At 31.1% G+C, this 26,537-nt stretch overlaps 1 protein-coding gene across 1 annotated transcript; it reads right to left on the bottom strand.

The window, feature by feature from the left end:
• Positions 1-8,172: 8,172 nt before the first annotated feature.
• On the bottom strand, positions 8,173-25,829 carry LOC141292716 (proline dehydrogenase 1, mitochondrial-like). Its single transcript, XM_073824755.1, has 14 exons — positions 25,458-25,829; positions 23,886-24,094; positions 21,382-21,416; positions 19,014-19,163; positions 18,718-18,782; positions 18,519-18,635; positions 16,698-16,777; positions 16,498-16,579; positions 16,322-16,414; positions 13,645-13,791; positions 13,089-13,264; positions 11,294-11,392; positions 8,462-8,550; positions 8,173-8,363 (listed from the first exon to the last, which is right to left on the bottom strand). The coding sequence occupies exons 1-14, from the start codon at positions 25,785-25,787 to the stop codon at positions 8,173-8,175; spliced, it is 1,863 nt and encodes a 620-aa protein (XP_073680856.1). The 5' UTR covers positions 25,788-25,829.
• Between the last annotated feature and the right edge of the window lie 708 nt (positions 25,830-26,537).

Below are 26,537 nucleotides of genomic sequence, written 5' to 3'. Positions count from 1 at the left end.
ACTTCAGTCTGATACTGAGTTCCTCCTAGAATTTAACAAAGAAAAATGTGTAAAAAAAAAAATCCAACTGCATGTTTTCATTAGTCCAAAATATTCATAAGGAATGTCAGCCAGATTCATAAATGCTTTTTTTTAATTAATATAATTAATTGTATTACAGAAATATATATATATAAAACATTAAATATTATCATTTATTTTACATAAGATTATATTTCTATTTTATAATATATGTAAATACTGATAATAATAATCAATATTTATTTATTTCATATATTTTTACATTAATTCTATTTTATTAATTTATTAATAATTAATTACAATTTAATAGATTAATAAGTTCTTAAGGAATATGAAACCAGATCCATATTTTGCAAGTTATAATTTTATTGTATATATAAATATAATTTTTTATACTTTTAAAAACATTAATTTGAGATATATATATAATTTATTAAATTTTTGATATATATACAGTTTCATATATACAGTTTGTGTGTGTAAACAAAGAAAATTTATATGTAAATATTAATAAATTATATTTAATTTGCAGTTTTGCATTTTTATTAATAGATTATTAAAATTTAATTGATTTTAATATATGAATTATATATATATATATATATATATATTGTGTGTGTGTGTGTGTGTGTGTGTGTGTATTTTACATTTATTTTATTAATTTATTATTCAATCAATTAATATTATTATTCAATTTAATATTTGTAATTTATTAAATTTTATATTATATAGAGAGAGAAAAAGAGTAAAAAAAAAGAAAATCTATATATCTTATATGTAAATATTTAAAAATTATATTTAAATAGCATTTTTTATTTTATTAAGTTATTAACATTTAAGATGTATTATATATAATATATATATATATGATAGATGGATTTGGTTTTATTACTTTATTATAATTTACATTATGTTTAAAATATAAATTTTAAATCAAATTTTTTCATTTGTATAGCAAGGTGTTCTGCATTCAAAACATGATTTTATCTTACCTTATAAGATGGAAGCACTTCACTAATGGTCCTGAATTTGTGCTGATTGTGTTTGTCTGAATCTCTACACACTAAACACACACACTCTTTGTCCTCCACACAGAAGAGTTTAAGTTTCTCCCCATGCAAATCGCAAACCTCCTCAACGCTTAAGAAAGACTCGCACAGGTTTTTCAACACAAGATTTCCAGGAGGATCAGTTTTGGAGGACCTCCTCCTGCAGACCGGACACTCCTGAGTTTTCTTGCGTCTCCAGAACTTTTGAAGACACTCTTTACAAACACTGTGACTGCACGACAGAAACACAGGAGACCTGAAGATCTCGCAGCACACGGGACAAGAAAGCTCTTCCACAGAGATCGACTCCATTCTCAGTTTGTCAACTGTCTGCTAAGACACGCATACCTCAGGCCCTCCCATTTCCTCATTGTTTTGCTCAGGTGGTTGGTAGATACAGCGTGAGCAGGAACAAAGAAATAAAACCACTTCCTGATATGTTTTAGAAGAGGGTGTTTATGATCCTTTTTGCATAATCAAACTGAATGCACTGCAAGGATCATCTTAGAAAATAGTGTGCAAACACATCACACCCTAAAACAAACCAGCAGACTCATTAGACAGCAGACTACAAGAGTATTTTAAAAATATTTTTAGGTAACAAGCATCAGAGCAACTGAAGCAATGAGTAACTGAAGTCATTTTAAGATGATCTTAGTCAAAATGGATGAAAAATCCTAAAAACAACCACTAGTAATGTGATTTAATGGGTTATCACTTTTGACCAATAGGTGGCGCTGTTATGAAATCGATTCTGAGTTTAAATCTCGCAATTCAGATTTTTTTTCTCGTAATTCTGAGTTTAAATCTCGCAATTCAAAATTTTTTTCTTGCAATTCTACGTATAAATCTTGCAATTCAGAGTTTAAACTGAGTTTAAATCCTGCAAATCAGATTTTTTTCTTGCAATTCTACATTTAAATCTCGTAATTCTGAGTTTAAACTGAGTTTAAATCCCACAATTCAGATTTTTTCTCGTAATTCTGAGTTTAAATCTTGCAATTCAAATTTTTTTCTTGCAATTCTACGTATAAAATCTTGCAATTCTGAGTTTAAACTGAGTTTAAATCTCGCAATTCAAATTTTTTTTCTTGCAATTCTACGTATAAATCTTGCAATTCTGAGTTTAAACTGAGTTTAAATATCGCAATTCAAATTTTTTTTCTTGCAATTCTACATATAAATCTTGCAATTCTGAGTTTAAACTGAGTTTAAATCTCGCAATTCAAATTTTTTTTCTTGCAATTCTACGTATAAATCTTGCAATTCTGAGTTTAAACTGAGTTTAAATCCCACAATTCAGATTTTTTTCTCGTAATTCTGAGTTTAAATCTCGCAATTCAAATTTTTTTTCTTGCAATTCTACATTTAAATCTCGTAATTCTGAGTTTAAACTGAGTTTAAATCCCACAATTCAGATTTTTTTCTCGTAATTCTGAGTTTAAATCTTGCAATTCAATTTTTTTTCTTGCAATTCTACGTATAAATCTTGCAATTCTGAGTTTAAACTGAGTTTAAATCCCACAATTCAGATTTTTTTCTCGTAATTCTGAGTTTAAATCTTGCAATTCAATTTTTTTTCTTGCAATTCTACGTATAAATCTTGCAATTCTGAGTTTAAACTGAGTTTAAATCCTGCAATTAAGATTTTTTTCTTGCAATTCTACATTTAAATCTCGTAATTCTGAGTTTAAACTGAGTTTAAATCCCACAATTCAGATTTTTTTCTCGTAATTCTGAGTTTAAATCTCGCAATTAAATTTTTTTCTTGCAATTCTACGTATAAATCTTGCAATTCTGAGTTTAAACTGAGTTTAAATCCTGCAATTAAGATTTTTTTCTTGCAATTCTACATTTAAATCTCGTAATTCTGAGTTTAAACTGAGTTTAAATCCCACAATTCAGATTTTTTTCTCGTAATTCTGAGTTTAAATCTTGCAATTCAAATTTTTTTCTTGCAATTCTACGTATAAATCTTGCAATTCTGAGTTTAAACTGAGTTTAAATCCTGCAATTCAGATTTTTTCTTGCAATTCTACATTTAAATCTCGTAATTCTGAGTTTAAACTGAGTTTAAATCCCACAATTCAGATTTTTTCTCGTAATTCTGAGTTTAAATCTTGCAATTCAATTTTTTTTCTTGCAATTCTACGTATAAATCTTGCAATTCTGAGTTTAAACTGAGTTTAAATCTCGCAATTCAATTTTTTTTCTTGCAATTCTACGTATAAATCTTGCAATTCTGAGTTTAAACTGAGTTTAAATCCCACAATTCAGATTTTTTTCTCGTAATTCTGAGTTTAAATCTCGCAATTCAAATTTTTTTTCTTGCAATTCTACATTTAAATCTCGTAATTCTGAGTTTAAACTGAGTTTAAATCCCACAATTCAGATTTTTTTCTCGTAATTCTGAGTTTAAATCTTGCAATTCAATTTTTTTTCTTGCAATTCTACGTATAAATCTTGCAATTCTGAGTTTAAACTGAGTTTAAATCCCACAATTCAGATTTTTTTCTCGTAATTCTGAGTTTAAATCTTGCAATTCAATTTTTTTTCTTGCAATTCTACGTATAAATCTTGCAATTCTGAGTTTAAACTGAGTTTAAATCTCGCAATTCAATTTTTTTTCTTGCAATTCTACGTATAAATCTTGCAATTCTGAGTTTAAACTGAGTTTAAATCCTGCAATTAAGATTTTTTTCTTGCAATTCTACATTTAAATCTCGTAATTCTGAGTTTAAACTGAGTTTAAATCCCACAATTCAGATTTTTTTCTCGTAATTCTGAGTTTAAATCTTGCAATTCAAATTTTTTTCTTGCAATTCTACGTATAAATCTTGCAATTCTGAGTTTAAACTGAGTTTAAATCCTGCAATTCAGATTTTTTCTTGCAATTCTACATTTAAATCTCGTAATTCTGAGTTTAAACTGAGTTTAAATCCCACAATTCAGATTTTTTCTCGTAATTCTGAGTTTAAATCTTGCAATTCAATTTTTTTTCTTGCAATTCTACGTATAAATCTTGCAATTCTGAGTTTAAACTGAGTTTAAATCTCGCAATTCAATTTTTTTTCTTGCAATTCTACGTATAAATCTTGCAATTCTGAGTTTAAACTGAGTTTAAATCCTGCAATTAAGATTTTTTTCTTGCAATTCTACATTTAAATCTCGTAATTCTGAGTTTAAACTGAGTTTAAATCCCACAATTCAGATTTTTTTCTCGTAATTCTGAGTTTAAATCTCGCAATTAAATTTTTTTCTTGCAATTCTACGTATAAATCTTGCAATTCTGAGTTTAAACTGAGTTTAAATCCTGCAATTAAGATTTTTTTCTTGCAATTCTACATTTAAATCTCGTAATTCTGAGTTTAAACTGAGTTTAAATCCCACAATTCAGATTTTTTTCTCGTAATTCTGAGTTTAAATCTTGCAATTCAAATTTTTTTCTTGCAATTCTACGTATAAATCTTGCAATTCTGAGTTTAAACTGAGTTTAAATCCTGCAATTCAGATTTTTTCTTGCAATTCTACATTTAAATCTCGTAATTCTGAGTTTAAACTGAGTTTAAATCCCACAATTCAGATTTTTTCTCGTAATTCTGAGTTTAAATCTTGCAATTCAATTTTTTTTCTTGCAATTCTACGTATAAATCTTGCAATTCTGAGTTTAAACTGAGTTTAAATCTCGCAATTCAATTTTTTTTCTTGCAATTCTACGTATAAATCTTGCAATTCTGAGTTTAAATCCCACAATTCAGATTTTTTTCTAGTAATTCTGAGTTTAAATCTCGCAATTCAATTTTTTTTCTCGCAATTACTTCATTACAACAGGCCAATTTAATCACACCATATTAGCATTTTTTTTTAAATTTCTTTATAACTTTTATGCTGCCCCCAAACTTTTTGAGTGCTGTCAGGGCATGGTGCCGAAGACGTACCAATTTTTATAATGATACGCCAATGCGTTCGTAAAATATAGCATTTTACGACAAAATTCTCCACAAAATCTTGTCATTTTTGGCCAAATCATTGAGAAGTTATAAGCAAAAATAGCCATTTACCATATCTCCTGACCACTGTGCTGAAACACTGCAGGTAGCCACAAGTTATGCTTGTTATAACACACAGCAAGTTTGGTGTCAATACGCCAAACCATTGCAGAGCAATAGCCTTAGTTCCATTTTTGCACGCTTTTCATAGAATTTGTTTGCATTTGAGAACAGTTTGACTAATCAACTTGAAATTTATAACTTTTTGCCAGCATGGTCTGAAGATGATCTGAACCAATTTTGATAAAAATCAGACAAACCGTACTGGACAAGTTTGAAAAACTAGGTTTGTGTAATTAAAAATAGCGGGAAAAAACTAAACCTTACTATTTTTAATTTGGTGTCCATTTGACTCAACATGAGCCAAGGATTCAGAGGATAATTTATCCTTCTAGACCATACAGGTAAAAAATTATTAGCATAAAATGATTGAAATTTGAACAAGTGGTGGCGCTAGAGAGTCTTCAAACTTATGGTTAATGTTGATACTGTCCTCTATAAGTGTGCCAAATTACACAACTTTCCTGCAACCATAGACTCAATAGCAGAGAAAAAAAGAACACCAATGGATACAATGACTAGTTTTTAATAGAAAGACATGTTTATACAGCCACCCTTATTCATTCATTCATTCATTCAGAAACAGTGCAAAATTGTCTAAAATCACTCTGGTGAGAGAACGGTGTGCTGAAGCTATATTACATGAACACATTTCATTATTTACATAAAAAAAGATTGGTAAACATCTCAAACTGAAAGATTCACAAGCACATTTCATCCAAACTCAGTTTCAAACCCAGACTTACATAATCATACGGTTAACAGAATATCCAATGCTAAAATGCAAAGAAATTGTCTGTTATTAGACACTACATGATCAAAAAACTATGAAATACATTAAAAAAAAAAGTATGAAAACAGTCAGCAGGTCAAACATGAAACATTATGCAATATGCAACGATAATGTTTTAACCAGTAGTATGTTGCATTATCATTACATGATCTCATTGTTGCAAAAGAATTAGGTGTTTTATGTTTTTTTAAAAAACCTTGAGATTGAAAATGACAGCTGATACTATTTCATTTGTGTTGCCAAGTCCGTGGTTTTCCTGCAGAATTGGGCTAATTTAACACTGTTGCTGCAATATGATATTTAGCATTTGGAATGAGGCTTTTACTAAGGGAACTCCATCAAGAAACAAGTATTTCATCCCCCAGAATGCAAAAGCGATTGGGCTATTCGAGTAGCAATTGTTTTTTTGTTTTTTGTGAAAACCTGGCAACCCTGATAGTCGAACAGTAAGATAGAATTCCATTCCAAGTATAAGCAGTGATGTGGAGAGACAGTGAATTATTACGAGCTGATTTAAAGCCAACATGAAATTAGTTCATTTACAGTCTTAGTAACTTGTCTATATCTGACGTGCCTTATCTTTTCTGTTCATGTAACCAAAGCCAACATCATAACTTAACATGTCTCACTCAATAAAGGTCCTGTACGATTTACCACTGAACTGTTTCGCTTTCCATTTAAAATATAACAATAAATATTTTAAAATTTTCAATAATTAAAATTTAAATTATATATTTTACATTTTTTACATTGCGTTGTGAATTTTTTTTAATGTTTAGTTTTTATCAAACAATTTACTATATATTTTTAAGTGTTTGGTTTTCATTGAACAATGGGTTGTGGAATAAAAAAAAACATTTTTATTATCTATATATATTATTATCTATCTATCTATCTATCTATCTATCTATCTATCTCTCTCTCTATATATATATATATATATATATATATATATATATATATATATATCTATAAATAGGCTATGTGATTTTTTTTAAATTAAATTAAATTAAATTGGATAATGGGTTGTATGGAATAAATAAAATAAGAAAATAAATAAAATATATTTGTAAATGTTTCATTTTCATTAGATAATAGATTACTGTGGAATTTGTGTTTTTCATTGGATAACCGGTTCCGAGAATAAAATATAATTTACACTAAATCTGATAATGGGTAGCATGGGATAAATAAAATAAAGAAAATAATAAATGTTTTTTTTTAATGTTTGCTTATCATCAGATAATGGGTTTGGTACAATATAAAAATATTTGTTTTCAATTTTTGTATAAAATATATATTAAATTGGATAATGGGTTGTATGAGATAAATAAGAAAACAATAAATAAAAAAATATTTTTAAATGTCTGCTTTTCATTCGATACAAAGTTATGTGGAAAAAAAAATATATAACTATGGAAAAAAAATTTTAAGAGATCACCTGAAAATGTACCGCATCTACTAAGTGTAATTTTAAGTAAAATATTATTTGTTTCTTTCTATAAATGTTATAGGCTAATAACCTTCTGAAGTTTAACTAAAAATATTGTCATTTAGAGCTTTTTTAATTTATTGATTTTATTATTATTATTACTACTTTTATTTTATTTATTTTTTTGCAAAAAAATAAAAATAAAAATAACAATTAGTCAAAAATACTAATGTTTTCATTTGTTGTGATTGAAAATCAGGGTTACTCTACCAATTATTGATTTCTTCTGAACTCTCCTAAACATTAAAATCTGAAAACACACCATCTTTTTGGTCACTTTGATGATTGAAATGCTCTAAATGACAACATTTTTATTTAAAATTTGGAAGAAATCCCTATCCCATCAGTAGCTCACAGAATAAAACAAAAAAAAAAGGCATTTTACTCAAACATATAACTATAAAGCATCTCCTAAATTTTTCCAGAGCTGTATATATAAACAACGTATTTCTATTTTCAGAATGTTTGCTTTTTATCAGATTATTATTTCCCAGTTTCACTTTCTGTTTCACGGCACACTGCAAAAGTTAAATGCAGTGCAAATGCAATTTCATGTTGTCTTTAACTCTAGTTCATTTCACAACCACTGATAAATTATAAAACCTATTAAATGTCCATTTTGTGATCGTTTTCCAACACTAACATGGTTATGCTGTCTGGTAGAGAAAAAGGTCCATACTTTAAATACAGCTGACGTTGATTAGTGGTTTAATACACTGGTTTGTAGAGCATTTGTCCGCTGAAGAGTCTGCGCTTGATCTCTTTCCACAGCAGGCTGCGTTCTCTCTGCGATCCCTTCATGAAGCCGCGGTTCTCCTGCGCTCGGCGGGACAGGTACGGGATGACCTCGTTCACGGGGCCGTACGGCACATACTTGTACACCGGGAATCCCGCCTGACCTGCTCACAAAAACACAAACAGGTCACAAACAGGTAAACAACATCAACATCAAGATCTGAACATCTGCTCTTTCGCACGAAGCTTTTCTTCCACTCACCCAACGGGAAGCTGATCTGGTCGCACATTCCCAGCAGCTGTCCAAAATAAACCTTATTCTCGGTGGGAGAGAGATTCATCTCGTTCATTCTGTACAGAAAAACAGACGTTAGAAGGGCTCTACGCTTACTTTTCTTTTCAGGAGCACCTTCTAATCAATAATCAAAAAAATTAATTAGCCTTTTCAGTACAAGGAAATATTTGACACAAAGTGATTTACACTGGAAATTTTGTTTTTTCTTTTCTAATGGCATTTTTCTAACTTCATTAAAAGTATGTCATCTTTTGTCAAATTTTTAAACATTTACATATTTTACACATTTTTTTTAATTCAAATTCTATTTAAAACAACAGAATAAGAACAAGTAGAACTAGATAAGAACTAGAAAAGTCTGAAGTTGGCTTGAGAAAGCTGGACCAGAGAGTTTGAAATGTTTTAAAACGTTTAAACTGTTTAAAAAAAGATTTCCAAGTTTTCAAAGTTAAGTTTGAAGGTTTTCAGTCTGAAACAGTTTGAGTTCAAAGTAGTTTTAAAAGATTAATGTTTGATAGATAGATATAGATGAATAGCATGTTTCTAGCATACCTAGCCTGTTGTTAGCATGTTTCTAGCATGACTAGCATGTTAACATGTTGCTAATGTGTTTCTAACTTAACTAACATGTTTCTAACTTAACTAACATGTTTCTAGCATGACTAGCATGTTAACATGTTGCTAATGTGTTTCTAACTTAACTAACATGTTTCTAGGATGACTAACATGTTGCTAGCATGACTAGCATGTCTTCCAACACGATTAACATGTTGTTAGCATGTTTCTAGTATGACTAGCATGTTGTTAGCATGTTTCTAGCATGTTAACATGTTGCTAATGTGTTTCTAACTTAACTAACATGTTTCTAGTATGACTAGCATGTTGTTTGCATGTTTCTAGGATGACTAACATGTTTCTAACATGACTAGCATGTCTTCCAACACGATTAGCAAGTTGTTAACATGTTTCCAGTATGACTAGCATGTTGTTAGCATGTTTCTAGCATGACTAGCATGTTAACATGTTGCTAATGTGTTTCTAACTTAACTAACATTGTGTTAACATGTTGCTAGCATGACTAGCATGTCTTCCAACACGATTAACATGTTGTTAACATGTTTCTAGCATGTTAACATGTTGCTAATGTGTTTCTAACTTAACTAACATTGTGTTAACATGTTGCTAGCATGACTAGCATGTCTTCCAACACGATTAACATGTTGTTAACATGTTTCTAGCATGTTAACATGTTGCTAATGTGTTTCTAACTTAACTAACATGTTTCTAGTATGACTAGCATGTTGTTTGCATGTTTCTAGGATGACTAACATGTTTCTAGCATGACTAGCATGTCTTCCAACACGATTAGCAAGTTGTTAACATGTTTCCAGTATGACTAGCATGTTGTTAGCATGTTTCTAGCATGACTAGCATGTTAACATGTTGCTAATGCGTTTCTAACTTAACATGTTTCTAGGATGACTAACATGTTGCTAGCATGTCTTCCAACACGATTAGCATGTTGTTAACATGTTTCTAGTATGACTAGCATGTTGTTAGCATGTTTCTAACATGACTAGCATGTTAACATGTTGCTAATGTGTTTCTAACTTAACTAACATTGTGTTAACATGTTTCTAGCATGACTAGCATGTTAACATGTTGCTAATGTGTTTCTAACTTAACTAACATGTTTCTAGGATGACTAACATGTTGCTAGCATGACTAGCATGTCCTCCAACACGATTAACATGTTGTTAACATGTTTCTAGTATGACTAGCATGTTGTTAGCATGTTTCTAGCATGACTAGCATGTTGCTGGCATGCTTCTAGTATGACTAGCATGTTAACATGTTGCTAATGTGTTTCTAACTTAACTAACATGTTTCTAGTATGACTAGCATGTTGTTTGCATGTTTCTAGGATGACTAACATGTTGCTAGCATGATGTCTTCAAACATGATTAACATGTTGTTAGCATGTTTCTAGTATGATTGTTACTAGCATGTTGTTACTAGCATGTTGTTAACATCTAGCATGATTAGAAGGTTTCTAGCATGATTCTAACATGATTATCAAAGTTGTTAGCACGTTTTAGCATGATTAGCAAGTTGGTAACATGTTTCTAACGTTATCATGATTAGCAATTTTTAGCATTATTCTAAAATGATTCCCAAGTTGCTAACATTATTCTAACATGATTAACAAGTTGCTAGCATGACTACCAAGTTGTTAGCATGTTATTAGCATGATTAGCAAGTTACTAGCATTTTGTGAAACACGAAACAATGCTGTGATTGAATGGAGGCGTGCAGCGGCTCAGTTGTGACTTGTTTCATACCATTTTTGACCATTAAACAGAGCAAAATCAGGTAATAGTGTTATAGTCAAGACTTGGCAAGTCACTTTATATTAACTTCTTGTTTATTTAACTGTTGTTTCGAATCAATATCTCCCTTACAAACTCATTAAAAGCTGCGACTCATCTTAGTTCATCCCGACTCCACGAAGTTCAACTATAATCAACAAAGCTTTCTACACTGCATAACGAATCTCCTATTTACACTCTCTCTACACTTTGCTTAAAGGATTCGTCAGATTTGTCAACGTTGCGAAAATGTAGGAAACTTTGAAGCCCCCCTGAGCGCAAACACAAATTGATCTTAAATATTTTTTTCATAGTCACATAGTAGTTTTTCAATCAGAAATGCAACTGAAATGGTTGCAGTGAAGAGCCCTGGTTAGACAGAATCAATCTCTAACTGTGTTGAATGTATTTAGTGTGTTTCTGGACTCACTTCTCCAGTGTGAACTTGACTGTGTCCTCGTTGTGAGACGCCACCATGACGTTGGCCATCCTGTTGTGGTTGATCTCCTCCAGAATGTACTCCAGACACCTTACACACAGAGATCAGGGTAAATAAAAGCTTCTAGGAAACGATCAATGACAGACACGCAAATAAAAGGAAGGAACAAGTTGAGACGTTCCCCTCACAGTGTGTGCGCAAATATTTACAGCATTATGACGCATGTTAGTAATGTGACATTGATGGGCAAAACAGCTAAACAGGTGTGTTTGCTATTGAATATGGTATTTGTGTGAGACAAGAGAGAGAGACTTAATGATACGGTACATTGTGTTGTCAAAATGTGTGGGATAGACACAGACGATCATATATTTCAGCGTGCAAAATGCCAACATGCAGGGTTCGTTCTTAGGTCATGGTATCTTTTACGCTCTGTTTGTGTAATGTAAATTATAAAGTAAAAAAATTATAATAAAATGTTTGCTTCACAGCAGATAATGATTCATGTAAAATAAAATAAAAACACATTTTATATATTTACATTTATTTATACAATTTACTTATTAAATATAATTTAAATAAATAAAATAAAAGTTTGCTTTTCAGTGGATAATGGCTTATGTGAAATAAAAAAAAAAAATTATATACATTTTTAAATGTTTACTTGTCCCTGGAAAATGGGTTGTCAAAAAACAACAAAATATTCAAACCTGTTGCTCTTAGAAAATGGGATGTTTGGATTAAATTAAATTAAATTAAAAAATAATTTAATATACATTAAATAAATTAAAAACATTTAAACAATTATTGTATTTTTTAAATGTTCACTTGTCATTGGACAATGGGTTGTTGAAACAAAACAAAAAATTATGTTTGATTTCTTCAGAAAATGTAATTTGAAATAAAAAAAGCTCCCTTTTCAGTGGAAAATGGCTTATGTGAAATAAAAAAATATATATATTTAAACAATTAATATATTTTTACATGTTCACGTCTCATTGGACATTGTCAAAAAAAAAGTATATATCTTTGATATATATTATAATTATAATTATAAATTATAAATCTTTGCTTTTCTTTGAAAAAGGGGTATTTGGAATAAAATAAATAAAATAAAAAAATAAAATAAAATAGTTTGCTTTTCAGTGAAAAATGGCGTATGTGAAATAAATTAATATACTTTTAAACAATAAATATAATTTTAAATGTTCACTTGTCATTGGATTGGGTTGTTGAAATAAAACAAAACAAAAAAATCCTATTTTAACCAATTTTCTTGAGAAAATTAGATATGTGGAATACGTAAATTAAAAATGGAAAAAATGGAAACAGTAAATTAAAATGTTTGCTTTTCAGTGGTAAATGGCTTATGTGAAATAAAAATATATAAATATTTAAACAATTAATATATTTTTAAATGTTTACTTGTCATTGGACAATAGGTTGTCGAAAAAAAACATATTTAAACAAATAATGTATTTTCACTTGTTTGATTATCTTTAGAAAATGGGATATTTGGAATAAAATGAAATGAAATAAATATATAAATATATATAAACACGTTCAGTTGTCTTTTTTTTTTTTCAAACAATTAATATTTAAAAAAAAAAAAAAATTTTTAATTACATTTTTTTGCACCCTCAGATTCCAGATTTTCAAATAGTTGCATCTCCACCAAATATTACCCTATCCTAACAAACCATCAATGGAAAGCTTATTTATCTAACTGACTCATGTGACTGGTTTTGTGTTCCAGGGTCACATGTTTTAATTGCAAGACACATACGTGTGGTACATCCTGTTGGTGGTCTCATAGTCAGGGTTGATGGGGTCTTCATAACCGATCTCCGCCGCGCGGGATCTCTCCTGATACATGTACGCTCCTCTGACCAGCTTGGCGCCGAAATACCAGCCCTCCCGCCTCGACAGCTCCACATCCACCGACACATTTTCATACGCCTCCTACAAACACACAGAACTTTATTTTGCTTTGTCATGGGACTCCTGACACACATACACTAACAAAATAAAACATGAGTGCCATAAAACCATTAAAAAGTATAAAAGGTCTTATGAAAGCTATATAATGCCATTACAGCACTGTCATTATGGTTCATACTGTGACTCAGGGAATTTCAAGAGCCAAAAATGATAAAGAATGTTATTTTGTGGTTAACTAATCAATTTTATGAATTATAAAGTGACAGGATAAAAGAGAAATCTGGGTATGGAAGAGATGTGAAGCTTTCTCTATTAACGCAGGCCAGTTTTGAGGTCATGGACAAGCTATGAAAGTGTGTATTTGGCAAGAACTAGACTGTTTGTGTGTTTTAGCGACTCACTTTAAGATAGCACTGGTAGGTGTTGAAGATGTTGGGATTTTCTCTGTTGAAGATCCTCTGCATCTCCAGGGTGAGTCTGCTGATGGCCGGCTGGAAGTACGTCTGTTCTGCATCCACCATCAGCCTCACGCCGTTCTCTACAGCATGCTGGTACAAACACACACACACATATGAGGGTTATACAATGCCTTTTCAGCTGTAACAGTGCACCTCAGTAAACACTGTTATATAACCAGACCGCCTGCAGGACACTTTTACTTCCACTACAAGGCCACTGTCACGCTCAACAACAAATGACTAGGACTGGGAAACAAAACAAGAGCTACAAAATAAAATAATAATGTTCATTTTCAACAGTAAAAATTGGTAAATAAGCCAGGAAGATACATGCAATTCCATTTATTTTAATATTTATACATGGCACAAAGACGTTAAAGGAGCGCTCCACTTTTTTTAGAAAAAGGCTCATTCACCATATTACTGTGCCTGCTTCGGCCATTTTTTTATTTTTTTATTAAAAAACATAATATTAAATAAATATTTATATATTTAAAAAAAAAATAATAATGTAATTTTTTACATTTTCTTAAATTAAAATCATTAAAATAATTTCTAATTATATGTAATTCAATAATAAAAAAAGTAATGATATTTTATCAGCCACTAAAAAACGTTATAATCTTTACTCAGTCTATTCCGTGCATCGTGTCAGAGTTTTAAGAATTCACAGGCTGAAATGCTTCAGACAAATGACCTCAGCATTTGCAGATAACACTTTCATTCAGACCTTCAAATGTTCAATTTCTTTATCTACCAGCTTCTGTGTCTTTATAAAATTCAAGACTAACTTGTATTTAGTTTTAGTAATTTTTCTTGACCCCTTTTTTTGAGTTTGACACTGTATTCGTAAAAACATTTCTCTCTAAAATGTGTTTTTTTTTTGTCCACATCAGCGTGTGTTGTGTTTATCTCATAGAAGAGATAAGTCAGTCTTGTGACGCTCAGAACAGGCTTTTTAAAAACCACCTGAGCCATGAAAAGTTAAAACAAGATGATTGTGTGTTTCTTTGTTTTTGTTTTATTATCCACCTGACTACATTCCTGTGTTGTTTAATGCATAAACTGGATCATCAGAGTGAAACGTCACACGGCAGTCAAGGTTAAAATGTACACTTTTCCACTAGAACTGCTTTCAACAAAAGTTTATCTGCCAGCGCCTCCTTGCTCAAGCACAGATGTGCAAACACAAAAGAGATGGAAAATGAGACACTCTTGCGTCAAACCGTGAGATGTAGTAAGAAAAGTATTTGGTTAATGGCTGATCAGGGCCAAGTCACTGTGAAAGAGTAATGTCAAACATCAAATGCACACAGACACACACAGAATGGAAAAATCAACGTTACCGGATGATTTCTGTCGCAACATTTATGTACTTTTTAGATCTTTTGCAACTTTTGCAACCTTTTCATGTGCCAGGTCACAATAAAACAGTCAAATCTAAGGTCATTTACCTAGTAGCGTCTACAGAACATTTTAACTGATTTTTTTTTTTTTAATTATGGGTATTTATTATTAAAATGTAAAAAAATAAATTATATATTTTTAAAATATATAATAAATGGCATATGTTATTTTTAAATTTATTTAAAAATAAATTTACATAATATAATTTAATAATTTGTAAATATACACTACCAGTCAAAAGTTTTTGAACAGTAAGATTTTTAATGTTTTCTTTTAAAGAAGTGTCTTTTGCTCACCAAGCCTGCATTTATTTGATCCAAAATACAGCAAAAGCAGTAATATTGTGAAATATTTTTACTATTTAAAATAACTTATTTTTATTTTAATACATTTTAAAATGTAATTTATTCCTGTGATCATAGCTACATGTTCCGCATCATTACTCCAATCTTCAGTGTCACATGATCCTTCAGAAATCAGTCTAATATGCTGATTTGATCACAAAACATTTAATATATTATTATTATCAATATTTATATATTTATATATAATACTTTAAGAATTCTTTAATACTTTTAATTGGCAAGGATGCTTTAAATTGATCAAAAGTGATGCTAAAGACATTTATAATGTTACAAAAGATTTCTATTTCAGATAAATGCTGCATCTCTGATCTTTTTATTCAACCTGAAAAATTCTACTCAGCTGTTTTCAACATAATAAAATAAATGTTTTTATTTTTATTTTATATTTTAGCAAATCAGAATATTAGAATGATTTCTGAAGGATCATTTGACATTAAAGCCTGGAGTTATGGTGCTAAAAATATAGCTTTGAAATCACAGGAATAAATTACATTTTAAAATATTTTCAAATAGAAAACAGTTATTTAAAATAATAAAAACATTTGTAAAAATTTGACTGTTTTTGAAAGAAGTGACTTCTTGAAAAAACTTTTTTGTTTTAAATCTCACCGTTCAAAAACTTTTGACTAGTAGTGCATTTTTTTTGTATTTTTTACTATTAAATTCTAATTAGAATTTGCACTTGTTTAAACTTTATTCAATTATAATATTTTTAATTTCATATAATTTCATAGTTTCAGTTTCAAAAATTACAATCCAATTTCTGTCATCATTTATATGACAGAATCTACAGAATAACTCTTAAACTGAAGTTTTACATTAATGTTTAGTAGGTTTTGGTGAAATACCTTGGCGAGGACGTCCATTCTCTGTAGCATCCTCTTCATCTGTTTCTCCTCCTCATCAGTGAATTTGCTCAACAGAGGCTCCAGATGACCACTCTTTTGGACATACAGACAGTTTGTATGAGCTGAGCAGTGTATTGTGTGTGCATTATGTATTGTGTGAGTTTGTGTTACTATACCTCCATGTTAGGCACCACTAGCAAGTTGGAGATCTTAGTTCTGTCATTGATGAGGCTGTTCCAGTCCAACAGATCAATGGTTCTGCAAGAACAAAAAAGGAAGATAGTTAAAAACACACACATGTACAGTTTGGTTTATAGCGTAATGTACTTTAGGAACAGAGAAAGTTTAAGTTTAAGTGACAGTCAATGAGTTTTACCCTGATGATCCCAGTTTCTCTCCAGTAAACCAGTTCTCAACATCTGATTTTGCACCAACTCCCAGTTTGATCAAACTGTCCTGTATGTTAAAAAAACAAAACAATAACAGAACACATTATATATAAATGCATTTTTTAATTATTGATTTATTTTTACATTTTTTAAATGAATACCATTAAAGGTTTGGGATTGAGATATTTTCTGCTCACCAAGGATGCATTTATTTGATCAAAAATACAGGAAAATTGTGAAATATTATTAAAATGTAAAAAAACTGATTTCTATCTGAATATGTTTTAAAACATAATTTATTTCTGTGATGCAAAGCTGAATTTTCAGCATCAGTACTCCTGTCTTTGGTGTCACGCGATCCTTCAGAAATCATTCTAATATGCTGATTTGCTGCTCACAAAGCATTTATGATTATTATCAATGTGAAAAACAGTTGTGCTGTTTCTTTTTTTTTGTGGAAACCATGAAACCCTAAATTTTTGACTGGTATTGAAAGCAATATTTACAAAAAAATGAAGTATTTTTTTTTTTATTCACCAAATATGCAATAGATTAAAACAGTTGTGCTGCTTAATATTTGTCTGTATTATTTGATGAATAGAAAGTCAAAAGAACAGCATTTATTTAAAATGGAAATCTTTTGTAACATTATAAATATGTTTAATGCCAATTTTCACTAATTTAATTCCTCCTTGCTGAGTAAAAGCCTTAATTTCTTTAAAAAGAAGACTACTATACACATCAATTTTTTTTTTAATTTCAAAATATTTTTAATCATTTGTCTTAAATTAATTGTTAACTGTTCTAAATACAACATCAAAACTCAAAGTAGACCCCATTTACTTTCTAATTTCTAAACAAACTTCCCAGAATGTTTTTCTAAAACACAAAAACAAATAAAATGTTCTTACGGGGAGACACTGCAGGCAAAAACGCTGTTCTTTAATGCACCGGTCAAGTTTGAGATTTTGGGCTTTTTGGTTTTTCATAGTGTTTTTTCAAACTAGTGGAAAAAAAAAACACCCCCAAAACATTGTTAAGTATTTCTTTTCAAGCATTTTATCAATTTGTGTCAATAGATTTTAATTACAATACATATTTCTTAAGCCTGTTTTCCCAAAATTAATTTTTTCACCTACACTGAGCATAAATCTCCACTTCAGTAGCACTTACACACATCAAACTTTACATTTTTATTCCTGTCTATATCCTGAAGGTTTTTACAGAGGGATTTGTTTATGTATAATTTGCTTGATTTTATTCCCCAAAAATGGTAAAAAAAAAAAAATAGAGTTTCATGTCTGTTCTAAGTATTTTCTGAATTATGGAATGACAAAATTCCCGCTGTAAAAACTTTTGACTCTAATACATCAAAAAATTAAACAATTTTAAAACTGACTTCATCAAGTCTTTAGATTTTTGTGCTAGAAATGTATGCGAATTAGTGCATATTTTATTAAATAGTGCCTAATTTGCATATTTAAACCTAAAATATAAATAAACTGGTAAAACAAAAAATGTTTGCAATTATCAATGTAATCAATCAACTGGGTAAGTAAGGTGATAACTATTAGTTTTTTTTTACCCTATTCGCCTGCAGTGTCTCGCCTTAAATCAAGCCCCACACAATAATATAAATCCACTTTGAAATGTAACTACAGAGTACAAATGCAATGCAATGTTGTCCTTAAATTTGTGAATGAAAGCAAATCAAATATTGACTACAGTAAAACAATAACATCCTAAATCCTGTTAATCATCTCCTTTCAATACGCATTATAAACTGACACTTCAAATGGAAAGCAAACCTGCAGCTGCTCGAGTTCCAGCTTCTGCTCGAGTATCGCCATGCCGTCTTTCCCCTGATGGGCCGCCAACAGGTTGAAAAACCTCCTCCACTTCACCAGTACCTCAGAAAACTGCAGCTTTAGGAGAAAATGAACCATGAATCACACATACATAACCTTATCTGACATAAATTTGAGAAAAAGTGAGAAAAAGAGTTACCAGGAACTGCGGCCGACCCAATGCGGTCATCTTAATGGCAGAGAATCCGTCGACAGAACTTCCAGCTACAACACAAATACAGTAAAAGTTAAAAATGTGGTGCTTCACCCAGAAATTGGAAGAAATTTTGACAAATAATTAGAAGTAAATGGCAAGTAATGCATTGTATTAAACATGAGATACTTAAATTGAACCTGAAATATTATTTATGTAAACCGTATTCCAACAATATATTTATTTACAACTTTGAAAACTTTTTTTTACAGGATAGGCATTCGTAATAATATTCTGCTCACCGGACGCTTTAATGCAGTTGATGAAGGTCTCCATGTGATGGTCACACTTGGCCTCATCTGCGTAGAAATACGTGCGAGCGCTGATCACTCCTCCACGCCGATCTCCAAATTGACGATGAGCTTTGTACTTCTTCTCACGATGATCCATACCTGAATATGGATTTTAGAAATCAGTCAATTTTTGAGGTACTGATTCAGAGACAACCCTCCGTTTTAACAGAATTTTCACCATAAACTTGCTAAAGTGTCAGATTATGCTGCAAAAAGCTGTCAGAAACTTATGATACTGTAATGTTTGTACTTTTTGGGGATTTTTCCCTAGTGTACCTGCCTACAAAAAACTGCTTGTAAGCTTCTTATGCTATATTATTACTAAATACTGGATTTTCCCTCCATTAGCACAGATCTGAGCTTATGCATCTCAGTTTTTGAGGGAACATTAGGAAATCATCCACAAATACTGCTTTTTAACTCAAAAAACAAATACAAAACCTGTGCTAAGTGAAAGAAAACAAGCTGACAAAAAGATTGAATTGATAATTCGGCAATAACACTGCATACAGTTGAGCTCGAAAGTTTATATCCCCCTTTTACAATCTGCAAAATGTTAATTTAACCAAAATAAGAGGGATCATACAAATCCATGTTATTGTTTACTTAGTAGTGACCTGAATAAGATATTTCACATATAAGATGTTTACATAATAGTCCACAAGAGAAAATAATAGTTGAATTCATAAAAAAAAAAAGACCCTGTTCAAAAGTTTACATACACTTGATTCTTAAAACTGTGTTGTTACCTGAATGATCCACAGCTGAAAGATCCACTGTTTTTTTTTTTTGTTTAGTCTCTTGTTTGTCCTGAACAGTTAAACTGCCTGCTGTTCTTCAGGAAAATCCTTCAGGTCCCACAAATTCTTTGGTTTTTCAGCATTTTTGTGTATTTGAAGCCTTTCCAACAATGACTGTATGATTTTGCGATCCATCTTTTCACACTGAGAACAACTGAGGGACTCCTACGCAACTATTACAGAGGTTCAAACACTCACTGATGCTTCGGAAGAAAAAAAAAAAAATCATTAAAAGCTAGGGGTGAAAACTTTTTGAATTTAAAGATCAGGGTAAATTTAACTTATTTTGTCTTCTGGAAACATGCAAGTATCTTCTGTAGCCTCTGAAGGGCAGTACTAAATGAAAAAATATGATATTTAGGCAAAATATGAAAAATGTAGAATCTCCATTCTGTTCAAAAGTTTTCATCCCCTGGCTCTTAATGCGTTGCGTTTCCTTCTGGAGCATCAGTGAGTGTTTGAACTGTCTGTAATAGTGCATATTAGTCTCTCAGTTGTCCTCAGTGAGAAACGATGGATCTCAAAATCATACAGTTATTGTTGGGAAGGGTTCAAATACACAAAAATGTTGAAAAAGCAAAGAACTTGTGGGACCTGAAGTATTTTTTGAAGAGTTTTCACTATTCAGGACAAACAAGGGACTGATTTAAAAATGGTTATTAATGCTGAACAGCTTTATGCAGCATGATGACATAACCTATGCGCAGCATAATTCCTTACATAATACCTTATAGAGGAAAGCTTTTGGTCTGAGATACAGAACACCCCATAGACTTGAAAAACATGAGCTTGCAAAGTTAATTTCAGCCCCTTCACCAGGAGAGCCCGCGGTTAAACCAGCTTTAACCAGTCTGAACGAGTGAAAGAGCTAGAGCCCCTATCCCACATACTGCAGGCTATTTCAGCCTCGGTGACTGAGTCAACACACTTCACGACTGCCTGCGCGGCACGCTCTCTGAGGAGAAGTGTGTTTGACTGACAGAACGGATAACGTTACTAAAAACCCAGCCAGATGAAACTCAAGGAACTACCGAAAGCTCTGAATTAAAACATTAAGAAACACTGTACACTCATCGTTCTGAAGCAAGCATGCACTGGTGTCCACTGAAAATAAAACAAAACAATTGTTTACTACAGTAAATGCTTTAGAAATTACTACCAACATTATCGGATTTATAAAAATAAAATTCAGTATGATGAAATTATGCGTAAAAATTAAATAAAATGCATACAATTATATAAAAACCTATGACAAAACCTAAGACAAAAAAAAAAAAACAACAACTGACAAGACAAAAAATAAAGCAAAAAATAATGTAAAATAATAATTCAAATAAAACACAAAATAAAACAAAAAACAAGACAAAAAATAATAATAATAATAATAAAGTGGATTTTTTATTAAAATATGATAACATATGCCATAGTTATTTAAAAACAGCAATATATCCACATTGTGTGAATATCTAGTTTTCAAATGTTCAAATATTTTTTATTGTGTCATTTATTGCACTTACCATGACTCTCTTTCTCAGCCTCAGAAACACAGGAGCTGTAAAACAAGGCGAAAAGCACATGATTAAGTGTAAAGTTTTGCTTTATTAATGTTAGCTCAAATTTCTGCAAACATGTCACCTTTAAACCAGGACATTTTACACGTGAGCTTCTTTTAGCCTTACTAAAAGAGGTGATGAATTCACTGGGGGCCATTAAATGATGCAACACACGCTGAACGCTCTGCCAGCCACACACAGTGACACGATGTTCTGCACTCAGCCAAGAACCCGTCTGATTCACAAACGCTGGCCAACTTTACATTTCAGTCACACACACTGACGTGCGTCACTCACTTTACAACAAGTCTCAGTCAATAGAACGAATCGATATGAAATCAATTACAGATCAGTTTAGAAACTCAAATGTTGGTGAAAACTCTCATTTGAGAATTTATGTCAAATTTGTCTCTTTGTCTGGCTGTGAGCGAAACTAAAACGATCCAATGCAAACTGGAGTTTTGCAAATAACCGAAAGCAGGAAGGCTTTAATGCAAAAGCTCAAAGTTGAATCATGTGAATGATAAGTATGTCGAGAATTTGACCTGACCAGTGACCTTCTGTCCAAACAAGACATGGGGTTGCCAGCATTCATACTGCAACATACACTCGTGAACTATTGCAATGTTAAATGACTAGGCAGGTTTCTATACATATATAAATAAATATATATATTTTTTGCATTATTATTTTTTGCAAATATTTGTCATTTAACCATATAAAGAATACTGTATCATACATATACATATACATATATATATATATATATACACACACAGTACATTTTAAACTTACTTTTACTAAATCCAGATTCAGGGTGAGGTACACGTATTTGTTCATCTCTTATTGTGTTGCATTGCATTGTATGTTTTATATTGCATTTACTATAATATAGAAAATCTATAGAGCGACATCTGATATTTATATGCATTTTATGTATTGTTAAAACTTTATAAAGATTTATAAGAATTTCATCTTACTTTTTTGACCATATAACTGTCATCATCTGCATCAAATTGCATATTTTTGTTCATTTTGAATAAAATTGAGCTGTTTTTTTCTCGCTTATGAGTTCTATATTCTTCTATCATGCATATCATACTATATGAGGCATAAAACCCTGAAAAACACCTAAATAAGCTTTCAAATGATGTATGGTTTGTTAGGATAGGACAATATTTGAGATGCAACCTTTAAAGTTGTTTAAATGAAGTTCTTAGCCATGCATATTACTGACCAAAAATTAAGTTTTGATACATTTACGGTAGAAAATTTACAAAATATACTCATAGTACATAATCTTTACTTAATATCCTAATGATTTTTGGCATAAAACAAAAATCTGTCATTTTTGACCTATACAATGTATTTTCGGCTATTGCTACAAATTTATCCGTGCCTACTCAAGACTGGTTTTGTGGTCCAGCGTCACATATGCAAACTTTTGTCATTTTGTCTGACTATTATTGCATACATCAGGCTTTAACCAGACGTGTAAAAACATCTGACGAAATTCTCAAAGTTGAAATATATATACCTCAATACATAAAATAAGTCACAAGGTTGTCATGTCAGATAGCATATATAGTATAGGTTATACTTACATACAGATAAAGGTTTATTTAGTGATACATGGCTTATAAAGATGTAAATGACTACTCTAAACCAGTCGACTTTTATTGCCTTGAAGCTGATAGTATGTTGTAAATGGTTTTATTGAAGTACTGTTTTTGTCTGTTTCGGAAACCAGTGGCTGTAAAATGTCTAGTTCTCAGGAACCCACTGATTTAGTATTGCAGAGAACGAAATCAATGTTTTTAAATGTTATCATTGTAATACAGAATGTAGAAGGATATTCTGACTAAATACCAGGTCTCATCTAAGCCAAAACATCTTATATAACACTTGCAGTGTGTGTGTGTGTGAGTGTGTGTTGATACTCAGCAAACTGGCTTTTTGCCCTGGACAAAATGAAAGCACATTCCCACAGGGATGAAATAAGCTTCCTTTTGTGTTTTTATAACCTAGACTAATTCTAAAAGAAGTGTATTGAATTAGAAGCTCCAAACGTACTCCTAAATAAAGAATTAACCTCATTTAAACAGTGCTTTTAATAATTCTTGCTATCTGTGCCACACCTTCAAATGTCAACTGCTTGTGACAGGCTTTGAGTTACTCAACACGCTGGTCTGGGTTTCCTCGCTCCGCCTCATGTGACTGCATTCGTGAGGGAGGGAGGAGAAAAAAACACCTCCTTTTTTCAGCCAATCAGGCGGTGGGCCTTGGCCGAAACTGACCAGTGGGGGAGAAGGTAATGGGAGACTGTTTCCACTAGTGAAGCCAAGAGTGTGACATGGTTTCAGAGGCTCTGATGAGTCAAAACTCTGGCTGGAATTCAATGTCATGTCACTTTTTGCTATCTGTGTAGGACAGAGGAAAGGAAAATAAGGTCTTGGGTTCATACTCACTCCATCTCTTTCTTCTCAGCCTCTTCTTGAGTCAGGTCCTCCTCCACACTGTAGTCCAGAACCGAACCCACACCAAATGCTTGGTTCTTCTCGATCAGAGGTTTGATGGCGTTCTGGTCTTCGCCCGCCACAAATTGGCCGTAGAAGGTCATTTTCATGAGTTTCTCGAAGAGCCGCTGGCCCAGAACCTTCTTGCTGAGGTCCATCAACTGTGGATGAAAAATTGAGGAATGTGATGTTAATAAAACTAAATAAAAAAATAAATAACAAAATACACTTCCAGTTTATGAACAGAAAGAAGTCTCTTTTGCTCACCAAGCCTGTAATTATTTGAGCCAAAGTACAGCAAAAACAGTAATATTGTGAAATATTTTTACTATTTAAAACAACTGTTTTCTATTTGAATATATTTTAAAATGCCATTTAATGTCTATATTATCACTTTTGATCAATGAAAAGGAAAATATTACTTATACTTTTATTCCTTCCTAAATAAAACTATTAATTTCTATAAAATTTCTTTCCCCCCCCCAAAAAAATAAAATAAAAAAATAGACTCCTAGCTTTTGAATGGTGTTGTGTATAATGTTACAAAAGCTTTTTATTTCAAATAAATGCTGATCTTTGGATCTTTCTAATCTTTTATTTCTAATAATAATAATAATAATAATAATAATAATAATAATAATAAAAGTGTTTCAAATCAGCATATTAGAATGATTTCTGAAAAAACATGTGACACTGAAGACTGGAGTAATAAAGCTGAAATTTAGCTTTGAAATCACAGGAATAAATTACATTTTAAAATATATACAAATAGAAAACAGTTATTTTAAAATAGTAAAAAATATATTACTGCTTGTGACGTACTTTGGATCAAATAAATGCAGAAGAGGCGTCTTTAAAAAAAAAAAAAAAGAAGATTTTTTTTAAATCTTACCAAAAACCTTTGACACTTTTGACTGGTAGTGTGCATCGATGGATAGATAGATGGATGGATGGATAGATATTTTTTAACATTTAATTTCAGCTAGTTCCCAAATGTTACTTACTATATTAAATAAAACGTATCTTACGTACGCAAAAATGTATAAAAACTATAGACATGAATACAATACAAACAATATAAAAAATCTAAATTACTCATTTATGAATGAAAGATTTGAAAAAAGTAAGAAATTTTGCTGTGTGTGTGTTTGTCCATGCATTGTTTCATAACTGATTTTTATTTATTTTTTTGTTTTAGTATTTGTTTTAAGAATAAAATTAGTATAATTATTTTTTTAACCTGCATATAAACACAAATATATGCATATATAGTGTATCACATAATGTACGTTGTTTTCATATATAAATAATCACACATCATATGGATAGATGGATAGACAGAAATGATTAGTGTGTGAGTGGGAGAGAGAAAGAAAGAATTAAAATAATTATTAAAATTAACTTAATTAATAAAATGTGTGCATATAAAAAAATATATATATATACCAAAGAGTTAAAAAAAAAAATTCACTGCAACTAATGTTACTGAGTTCATTACTTTTCGAAAATCAAAACATAACTCGCCTCTTTATTTTTGTCAACCAGGAAGTCAACAGTGCAGAGTTTGAACACCAGCAGACTCCTGAGGAGCTCCAGTGTGTCTTTGCTCTTGTAGGCTTCTTGTGTGTTGTCGAAGTCGATGGAGATCCTCTGGCGGTCCGTGTGAGCTTTCCCGCTGATGAGATCCACATCGCAGGGCTTCTCCACTATGGTGCAGGACGGATCCAGCGGCGTGTCTTCCGTCTTCAGCTCTTTTTGCTGCGTGGATGCTGCTGTGGAGCGCAGCCTCACGCCGAACAACTGAGCCGGCTTAACTCTGGCCAGAGCGGGGATAACTTTAGTGTAAGAAGACATGTTTATAAGTTATATTTGATAAATTTGAAATACACTGGTGCCTCTTGTTGCGATGGAGGTTTCTAGATGAATGAGATGGAAACACCCCGGACGGGAGGGTTCTTAAAATGCGCTTAAAATATGCAAATTATTTCAGCGCTCTGAGTTCTGATTGGCTCACGATCTGTGACGCACCGCACTGGAACATTGCGTCTCTGCGTAAGCTAAAATTGCTTGCACTAAACACCTGATATTTGTTTTGCATTGCAAATTTTTTGCTCACAAGAACACTTTGCTTAGATTGGATGTCTGAAATTTCCCACACTGTAAAATCTCTTAAACTCATAAATAACACATTTCTATGAATGAATCCTTTTTTTACTTTCTGACTGAGATTTTGAGATTTTGTACTTTGTAATTTTTTTATTTTTCCTTTCCCTTTCCTTTTGTGTTCTTTCTATTTCAAACGTAGTGCTGTTTCTTCTTTGCAATAAATAAATAATTAAAAAAAACAGCAAAAAATTCTCAATAATAAGATAAAACAAATCTAAGCTTTATATAAAATAATGCATAGATACAGTGTATACAATGCAAATTTGGTCCATTGATTAAAATACTGAATTAAAATAAAATATAAGTATTATATAAAATCATAAACTAAATGAAAATTAGATATAAGAAATAAGTTTGGAGCATTAAAATAATTAACGAAACTAAATAGGGAAATTAAACTTAAATATTAATATTAAAAAAGGAATAATATTAATATTA

Source organism: Garra rufa, chromosome 19, assembly GCF_049309525.1.
Source record: "Garra rufa chromosome 19, GarRuf1.0, whole genome shotgun sequence".
NCBI lineage: Eukaryota > Metazoa > Chordata > Actinopteri > Cypriniformes > Cyprinidae > Garra > Garra rufa.
Note: the sequence above shows the minus strand (reverse complement) of the source record. Positions and strands in the feature narration are given on the sequence as shown.